The 10,752-nt window shown below is 26.5% G+C and overlaps 1 protein-coding gene across 1 annotated transcript; it reads left to right on the plus strand.

Moving 5' to 3' along the window:
- The first annotated feature begins 224 nt into the window (after nucleotides 1-224).
- Nucleotides 225-10,260, plus strand: LOC114128973 (peptidyl-alpha-hydroxyglycine alpha-amidating lyase 1-like). The gene is made up of 9 exons (XM_027993590.2): nucleotides 225-902; nucleotides 1,638-1,722; nucleotides 2,136-2,385; nucleotides 2,454-2,746; nucleotides 3,628-3,825; nucleotides 4,043-4,261; nucleotides 4,337-4,432; nucleotides 7,185-7,313; nucleotides 9,730-10,260. The coding sequence occupies exons 1-9, from the start codon at nucleotides 717-719 to the stop codon at nucleotides 9,912-9,914; spliced, it is 1,641 nt and encodes a 546-aa protein (XP_027849391.2). The 5' UTR covers nucleotides 225-716; the 3' UTR covers nucleotides 9,915-10,260.
- Nucleotides 10,261-10,752: the final 492 nt, after the last annotated feature.

The raw sequence follows: 10,752 nt of genomic DNA on the forward strand, positions 1-10,752 counted from the left end.
ACTTTTTATAATATAACAAGCGTTCACGTATCATACAATATTCATATTCTGTTACAATTTTCTTATCATCTTAAAGCATGTCTGTTAACGGTCTGTATAGGTACTCAATAGAAATATAACATTTTGTATGTACCTACCTATTTATAATTATTAGTTTATTACCTATTTAGGACATTTTTCAGCGATGCGATTCTGTATTTTATTATAATGACGTGTGAACTGGAAATGCGAATTATCATTATTAATTAAAGTTTCGTGTAAGACTTTTGGGAAAATGATCTTAAAAAATTACGATATCTTCGACGCGCGGTAATCCGGTAACCGTTTCGGCGGCGCCATCCGTGCGCGGCTCGGATCGCGAACGGAACGGTGTCCAAAGGCGCACTTGCCGGGCAGCAGATAGCGCTTGGAGCAGGGACCGTAAGATTAAAAACATATACTTATAGTTACTCCTACACATAATAATATATTCTAATCTGCGGTAACGTTGTTATTGATCCGTCGAGATAAACCATCGTCCGCCCACTATCATGATAACGGCAGACTTGTTGATCTGCTACCGTCGAGTTCGAATTGTCACAGCTACGGCAGCTGCTGTTGCGCGCATCCGTCGCCGGAAACCGTTGTCGTTCTGTGCTTTCCGGAAGCCATTCCGTCTGTGATGCTTCTGTGCCCGTCGTGGTAAGTGCCATTGGGACGAGCACTGCACCACATCCATGTCGGTCACCATGGCCTGGACCGCACTGGTTGCGTGCAGTTCCTTTTGCCTGCTGACCGTCACCACAGCCAGTTTGCTGTCTGGTACAGACTATCAGCCGCCGTCCGCCGACGACCAGCCGCTGGCCACCGATGATCAGTCGCAACAGACGTTGGCCCAGTTTCAGCAGATGGCCACAGACCAGGTGAGAATACTTCTCCGGGGTAATATCGATATGCCGTACGATTACATACCTAATAGAGTAAATTGCAATGTATCTTGTGGAAGACATGTTAGGTGGATGAGTGGTGAAGACTTGATGTTGCTGTTGTGGCACCGTTTACCTTGTTTTTTTTTTACTGTGGTGTAAGAACCGATTTTTGGGTTTGGGCAAAACCTTTAGAATATTTACACATTTTACATCCTTTAAGTTGGTAGGTACCTATATAATGTTTCAAATTTTAATTTATAAGTAAAAAACTAAAATCTGCTGCTATTTCTATTGCTTTTAGATAGAGTTAATCGTTGCAAGTCAACACCGTTGCCCATTAACTATAATATCCGATAATTATTTTGATTATTTAATAGTTACAGTGTAATACAACTATTGTAGATAACATATGTTACATTGCAGAATTGTCATCTTATGTATCTTGTTTTAAGTATTATACCAGTACATCTTTTTGTCATACAACAAATTATTAGAGATCCTATGTAGAATAAATCCTTTAGAATACTTTCACATTAACATTTTTATAATATCATGTCCAATAATATTCAAAAGCAACTGTAATTGCTATTGCATCTACATTTCTGGCCTCAGATTGATGTTCCAGAGTACATCATATATATATTATAATTAAACACATTTATAACATTAAAGTAGATAATAATATGATTTTTTTTTTATATACCTACATCATAACATTATTTTGTTTAGTTATATGGTCAGAATCAAGTGGATAGTGCTCGTAATACTCAGGATATTACTGACAACTCGAATGTTGACGTATCTCACCAATTTCGTAAGTATTTAATAAGTATCTAATCATTTTAGATATTTTACCAGATATATTTTTTTAAGCTCGCAGAGAGAATACAAGATTAGGTACTTTGGTGAATTTTATAAAGTATTTATAAATCACTGTTAAATATTAAATTTATTTTAACTAAGAACACAATAAGTGGTTGATTTGAATGTTATTATTTAAAATAATTGTTCAAATAGGTATATTGTAAATATTAATATTGAATACCTTATTAAATAATAAATGAAATTTAGATTTTACACAAATATAATCTAATAAGTAGTAAGCTTATTAAATGTCATATTTCATACAAACAAATGTAAATGTCTCTCTGCAGATGTATTCGACATGATATATAGTGTCCTAGGTAATATTATTTATTTTATTTAAATTTTTTTGATTTTTGACAGATTTACATGAATCTTCTGAATGGCCTTTTCCACATAAAATTGATAACAGTATTGGGCAAATTTCTGGTGTTTCCATAAGCAAAGACAATCTGGTATATATATTCCATAGGGGTGATCGAGAATGGAATCAAACTACATTTTTTGAAAACAATGTGTTCAGAGATAAAAATAAAGGACCTATTTCTGAACAAGTAGTTGTTATACTGGATCCAAAAAATGGTTCAGTAATTAAAAGATGGGGTAGTCACAGGTATAATATATCATGAAAGATATAAAATGTTTATAAATAAGATGATTAATACATTGATTTTGTTATAGATTTTATATGCCTCATGGTATTACTGTTGATCATGAAAATAATGTTTGGTTGACTGATGTTGCTCTTCATCAAGTATTCAAATTTGATCCTAGTTCAGGAAATGTATTAATGACTTTTGGTACTGCATTTGAACCTGGGACAGACTCAAACCAGTTTTGCAAACCTACATCAGTAGCAGTAACAACTAGTGGTGAATTCTTTGTAGCAGATGGATATTGTAATTCTCGAATTATTAAATATTCTGCTGAAGGACAAGTACTGTTACAATGGGGCCGATCCACTTTAGTCACAGGTTGATAAAAAATGGTAACATATTATAAACAAATGCAGTCCATTTACTTAAATTTCAAATATTTTAAACATGTAGTGCTAAAATATAACTTTAACAGTGTAACTAAGTATTCTATTTATTATTATTTTTAGTTTCTTTTAATTATTGGTTGTTGTTGTATGAAAAAATATATAGATTGTGTATTATGAATAAAATTTAAGTTTAATATCTTTATTTACCAAATTGTATAAGTTTCAAACTGAGTATTATATTTATTTCTAGATAATGTGTTATAAGTTAATCGTTTATATTTATGGGTATATTATGAAACATAAATATACAATACCAATAATACCAAGCAGACTATTGTATTTATTAGACTTACTAATAACAATTATTGCTTTATTATAGAGTATTGTATAGTATATAGTTTTAATTTTTTTTACATTAAACAATTCAAAACAGTTCCCTTAACTCTTTTGTTTCAAACAAAGTACAATTTTTTATTCATATTATGAATTTTCATGATAACTTTCTTTAAATATATTATTCTAATATCCATTAATCTTATTTTAAAATAATTATTATGATGTATCAATTCTCAAATAAAGAAAATAAATAATTTTATAAAATGATATACATAAATACTAAAACTTCTACTTCAAATGTTTTATTATATTAACATTTTTTTAAACATTGTGTTAATTATTAATATCTTGTGCAGAGGATATTTTACTAGTTATTGAACTATGAGTATTTAACATTATTTAAAGGAATAAAACAGTTACATATCTTACTTCTTTTGTTAATAATAACTAAATATTAGTTCTAAAAAACAAGTTTTATATTATAATCTTATTTTAATTTTCTATTTAGTGGTATTAATTTTTTTATAATTTAAGGTGAAATGCTTGTGCCTCCTTACCAATTGTGGATTCCACACGATTTAACATTGGCCGAAGACAAAGAGGTGATATGTGTTGCTGATCGTGAAAATAGCAGATTATTATGTTTTAATATTAACAGCGGAATTTTCCAATTTGAAATTAATCCACAAATAGTTCAACGTTTATTTAGTGCTGCATATTCACCAGTGGCTGGTACATATAATTTATTAATGGCTAATTTGTGTAAAGCTAAAAAAAATAATGCTTATTACTTTTTGGTAGAAAGTTGTCTGTTTTATATAAATTAACAACCATATATAATGCTGTAATAAAATGACAAAGAATAATCTGTACTTTAAAAGTATTATTTTTTGTACTTTCACATAATATTTAGTTTTTTATGTTTAATCACTTATCTTGTATATTTTAGGTGGATTATTTTATGTACTTAATGATAAAAATATGGATATAGTAACTGAGACATTAGCACAAGGAATTGTAATCAATGCTACATCAATGGAAGTAATTGGACAATTTCATCCTAAAAATAATGAATTTTTACGACCTCATGATATGGCTGTAAGCCCAGATGGAACATCTGTTTATGTTGTGGAACTTATAAGATCTCATATACGGAAATTTGTGTTAGGTAAATAACAGTACTTCATTTAATTCAATGACTTTTTTTATTATTTATGTAATATTGTACTTACTTATGCTTTAGATTCAGATATCCAAAACAAATTTATAAATCAAAGTAATGATTCATATAAATTTTCATTCAATGATATAATGTTGAACAAATATAACGTTTTAGAAAGTAAGTTCAAAATTGAATTTAGCTATTTTAAAATAACATTAATTATAATTCATAATTTTACTAATGATAACTAATAGTGATATCTATTTTGCAACTTTAAATTAAGTTTTATAATTTTATGATTTGTGTATTTTAATATACAAATACTATTATAGAATAACAATGTATAATATTTTATATTAGTGTTGTCTATTGGTAAAAATTTAACAATAAAAATGGAAAGTGTTAAATCAACACACACTTTAAAATTATGTTTTATTTTTCACTTACACAATTTTGTATCAGTATTAATGTTTCTTCTCATTTATTTGTATAAAGTTTTTATAAGTAAAAACAAGGATTTCATATTTTAGATTTTTAATCTATGCGATTATAACAATTTTACTAAGCAAATGATGTACAATTTGTACATACCGAATTAAAATTAAATATTAAAATAATACAAAGATTTGAAACTATATTATTAAATTAGCATGACTTGTGATGATAAGCCAAAATTTTATTATATGGACATTGAATTTTGATACACATTTTAGGTCAAAAAATAATAAAATATTATTTTATTTCATTATTTAAATTGGTTTTACAAATTATTTTTTTTTAAGTTTTATTTTACTGGGCAGATAGCGCCACCAGTATAATCCTATTTCTGTATTTTACTTTCAAAGTAAAAAATTTAAATCATCATATTCTACTTAATTTTTTTTTATAAATTTACTCTACAATAGCATATCTGATTTCTCTCTATTAAATAGATTGTATTTAATCAGAGTTACTGGTATAAATGAAAAGTGCTTATGTTTGTATATTAATGTAATATCAATATTTTTATTATGTTATTTATTTTATAATTTGTTGGGAAGTATAATGAATATGTTTTAAGTTATAACATGTAACTTATTTAATTTTTTTATAAAAATAATTATAAAACAAACTTTAAAAAACTTATTTTATAGTTTATTTCTAGGTATTTGGATTATCATAAAATATAGTAACAAAAGCCAATTTAAAATTGTATAAACTTAAATAACTGTTTAAATTTAACTATGTAAACAGTAATATCAACATGCTTTGAAATATTGTATTTCTTTCTTATTACACTCATAGTTTGGTATCAGCTTTTGTGGTTCTTCTACTTTTATTTGGATGTGAACGCTTTTCAAGTCTACTAGGATTTTATTATTATTTTATTATTTTATTTGTGTTCTATACTTTTTTTTTAAGCTGTTTAATTTTTATAAATAAATTTAAATATTTATTAATCTTGGTCCCCTCTTGAAAATATTCATATTCAGTGTCTCAAAGCTATCCAAAATTGCATACTTTACCTATTATCCTACAAATGTAGTATTCCACGATAACCTCATTCACTGTATAAGCTGTTATTAAAATATGAGTAGCCTTTGAGCTAAGAGAAATATATTTGATTTAAAATTCTTGTTTACATTGGTCAATGATTAGATAGACTTTTCAGAATTATTTAATTATGTCAATTGTTACATTTTTCAATGGAAAAATTGGTTTATTTATACTTTTTTTGTAAAATTTCTATGAACGCTTCTTTGCTTAGAACCAAGAGATGAGCTAATTATACTCAAATGTATCTATTTATTTTAACCCCATTGAGTTTTGTTTTTATTACTCCATTAGATATTATTATTTGTGAATTATGTTATTCTTTAACATAAATAAAGATATTGATGTATAATTTATTAATTAAATAAACTGTACTTTTAATTACTATTTTTTATATATATATATATATGTATAGAAATTTAATATAAATTTAATTGAAAGATGTTTATCATAATAATTATTTTATCTTTACATTTAAGAAATTTTATTTTAATAAATGATGTTTAACATTTTAATTTACTACTCTAAATCAGGTTATCATGACACTAGATAATGAAAACAAATCACTTTTTTTTAAACAATAGAGATTTGTTAAATTACATTTTTTTTTATACCAAGAGCACACCACTTGGTGTGAATGATGTAGATATTTTATTTTGACTTTTAATTTCTTATTTTAGTATTCTTCCTTTTAAAAAAACAATTTGTTTTATAATTATTAAATGCCTCAACAACAAAAGCTATGTTAAAATGTTAAGTAGGTAGTGTTACATAATCAGCTATTCTTTTAAAATGGGATCTCAAGTAAAATCATTTAAACATAATAATAGTTCTGAATCCAATAAATATAAATAATTGTGTAAATTAATAGGTACCTATTAATTTTATTTTAATAAATGATGTTTAACATTTTAATTTACTACTCTAAATCAGGTTATCATGACACTAGATAATGAAAACAAATCACTTTTTTTTAAACAATAGAGATTTGTTAAATTACATTTTTTTTTATACCAAGAGCACACCACTTGGTGTGAATGATGTAGATATTTTATTTTGACTTTTAATTTCTTATTTTAGTATTCTTCCTTTTAAAAAAACAATTTGTTTTATAATTATTAAATGCCTCAACAACAAAAGCTATGTTAAAATGTTAAGTAGGTAGTGTTACATAATCAGCTATTCTTTTAAAATGGGATCTCAAGTAAAATCATTTAAACATAATAATAGTTCTGAATCCAATAAATATAAATAATTGTGTAAATTAATAGGTACCTATTAATTTTATTTTAATAATTGACTGTTAAATTTAAAATAAATTTAATATTTAACATATTAGTTATAATTATAACAAGTTAAACTATTTAATTATTATTGTTCTGTTTCTATTTTTTAGATTGTTCTGGTCTAAGAGAAAATTCTGGGAAACAAATTTTAGTGATTATGTTAGTAATTGCTGTAGGTTTGTTTTTCACTGCTGCTATATTTGTTACTGTTTTAATATACACACGGACTAAATCAATAGGTAAGTGCCCTAACTTAAATAGTTTGAAATAAATTAAATTACATTATTATAATACTATTTTGATAAGTTTTCATTCATTTCAAATAGTTAAAGTGATTAAATTATATTTTAATGTTTATAGTCTATTATTTTTTTATATATATATATAAAATTTGATTACCACAAAAGTGAAATGAAAGTAATGATTACAGTAAAGGATAACTTAATTTCTATGATAGTTGGGTGATTTAGCATGTTCTTAATTCAAGTTAAAAATCATGCATGTTAACCTATTTGTGTGTGTGGGCATGGTTTTACTATAAATTTGTCAGATAGATAAGGACCGGTTAGAATGGTGATGACTGCTGAGTTAGCTGCAGCCCAGTCCTTCTCCCCCAACAAATTTGAGTCTTCTATATTGTTGTAATTATTTAAAAGTAAATACAGAAAGATGTATCTATTTTAAACTTAAACATATAAAAAAATATACATAATATAAAACTTTATTTTTCTAAATAGAATTAAATTTTCATTTAAAAAATAATATTTGTTTTTGAATTATCGGCAACATTTTTAGAAATAAGTTTTTAAAAATAATTGTTATTTTATAAAATATAAGAAACATTTGATGAATTGATATCAATACTATTTTTAAACACAGATGTCTGTTTATACTATAATATATTAAGTTATAAAGTTGACAAAAACTACAGAATAAAATATAATTTTAAAAAAGTTATTTTATAAAGTTAATGGTGGCAACTAAAAAGTTCAATATATTGGAAATTATTCAAATCAATCTATTTTTTAAATTCTTATATAATAAATTTTTTTATTTGTTTGTTATTTTCCAATTTAAATTACTTTAACTTCAAATAATTTACCATAGGTATTATGATTTATGAGATAGGTTCATTTTAAATTACATTAAAATACTTACCTACTGCTTTTAATTTATTCTTAATTTATTTTTGATAACAGAAACTAAAAGAAGTCTTCAATATAAGTCTTACCATTTATTAAGTACTCTCCATGTGATTCAAATCAGTGGACCCTACCCTATATGTTTAATTGTGTAGAATTTTATTAGAAAGGTTAGGTTCCCCTCTTTCAAATGTTTTATATTTAAAATATTTGAATATTTGATTATTGGAAAATGGGCATTCCGCATACATGTAAATTATAATATCCCCCAAATTTAAAACCCAAATCACTCCTATGTATTTGTTTCACATATATTTTAATTATTACTTAGGACTTACATGTAGTTTGTGGAAATTAACCATCGTATATTCTATCCTACAGCACTAATATATTAAATGTATTACTATCGTATAATCAATTTACACACAAATGTTTTAACTACCCAGTCGTGTTGTATGTTAAATTTCAAAATACTATCCCGCCTACTATATGTTCACTTTTAATATGTGGTATGTCAATAATTCAAATTATAGCCATCATTTAAGTTTTTTTAATAGGATGGAAAACACTTTTGCCAAGCCATTTTTTCCATAACTTGGACAATTTTTTATTTAGTTTGCTTGGTATACATCTACCCACTCGGTTATATTATTATTTCTGTATGCGTGGGTAAAAGATATTTATAAACAAAACGATACATTTATTATACCTGCAAAAAAAATTTAAAAATTATTTTTCATTGTATCGTAATTTTTCTATTTATACGCAATCCATTTTATTTGTTTAGTATAGCCATACTCAATTAGGTGGCGTGGGACAGAAAAAATAAAATTTGTATACAACTATATATCAAATAATAACAATAATATTTTATAATTGATCGTATAATGTTAATTAAATATTTTAATTGGTGTGGTTTTTGATTTTGAGCTTTTAGGCAACATTAAAAAACTAGATAAACCGTATACATATTGAATATTTTTTGAGTGTTAAGTATATTTTTTGTAAACGCATTATGTTTTAGTTTAAGCGATAATCGCTAATAGACATTTCTGACTGGTTGTATACCATCATCTTTTATCATTTTTACGTGAGAAAATATCAATTTACATGTATGGAAAAAGAAGAACCCAACCTAAGTATAATATTATACTTGCATTGAATTTGTGAGCTTCTACAACATAATTCATGATTCGAATGTGATTAGGTTACCTCTATTGTTTTTTTATCATTATCATTTTTATGTTTGTTACTACTTTCAAAAAATGTTGTTATGTTACGACTACAAATTATATAATTCTAAAAAATGTTTTCAAAAACATGTACACCATGAAAATCGCTGTATTATAGTGATAAAAAAAATTATATTCTGTATGCGAGTGTCAATAAACAGGAAAACATGTATAAAATATACCCTTCTACCTACCTACTTACATACCAATACGATATAGGTACATTTATGTGTACGTGCAGACACCACTTTAATTGATTACGTACCATTTTACTGTTTCAGCTAACCGGAAAGAAGCAGCTTTCAGTCGCTGGCAACCTCGGACACTTAATGCTGCTGATGGATTTACTTTGGGCAACATATTCAACAAAAAACAACGAGCCGGATTTGAAAAACTTGCGACTGTTGAGGTGAGCGAAGATGACGACGACGACGACGATGACAACGATCTGAATGTGAGGGCTTAATAATTGAAATACTAATCATTTAATAATAATATCGTGCTAGTAGATTCAATTTATTGCTACGGTTGTTATTATTTGTATTTATTAATTTATTGTAACACCGTTTCTCGACGGACCTATACTTAGAATATTCTTCCCCAACATTTGTCACCCAAACGTCTATGTTTATATCGATCCGACCACATATTATACACATACGCGTATACCATATTATAACACTTCATAAGTCCATTATTACTACTATTATTCCTCTATATTGAAATGTTATAACCGAACAAAGTTAAAAAAAATATTATTTGTAACATTATAAACGATTATTAAAATAAAAATAAAGGAATTTAAATAGTCACTTTGTATTTTATGCTTCGTTGGATTATTAAAGGTCTCCTTGATGTATATATATATATTCCGTTCAATTCCTGCTTTTCTTTTTGTCCGTCCGCCCGCATACCATTATGTTAATTGACCTTCTAATCTCGGATCCATGTCGTTCCGAGAAAGATATCATTTGGCTTTGGGCTTACCCCTTGCCAGTCCACCGATTCACTGGCTCTCCTGGGATATGCTTTTGTATCCCAATAACGTGAATATATATTGTATACCCCCTGAACTTCTTATCTAAACAAAATTTATTTATAGACATAATGTGTTTACCGCAGAATTACTTAACATGACTCGATTTTATTTAATTGAAGCAATACACCAACTATCTGGGGACGGAATTGTTAACGGCCTTTAATCAGTGTTGGTGGTTTATCTGTTGAATTTAAATTGACGGATTACTTGATTTGTATCGTGACCAAAGTACAGACACATAGAGCGTGGCACATCTACCTATCAA

This window comes from Aphis gossypii, chromosome 3 (genome assembly GCF_020184175.1).
Source record: "Aphis gossypii isolate Hap1 chromosome 3, ASM2018417v2, whole genome shotgun sequence".
Lineage (NCBI taxonomy): Eukaryota > Metazoa > Arthropoda > Insecta > Hemiptera > Aphididae > Aphis > Aphis gossypii.

Coding starts and splice junctions, on each gene's coding strand:
- LOC114128973 (XM_027993590.2), top strand. CDS start 717: ATGTCGGTCACCATGGCCTGGACCGCACTGGTTGCGTGCAGTTCCTTT. Junction 3,826..4,042: donor TGCATATTCACCAGTGGCTG/GTACATATAATT, acceptor TGTATATTTTAG/GTGGATTATTTTATGTACTT. Junction 7,314..9,729: donor CACACGGACTAAATCAATAG/GTAAGTGCCCTA, acceptor TTACTGTTTCAG/CTAACCGGAAAGAAGCAGCT.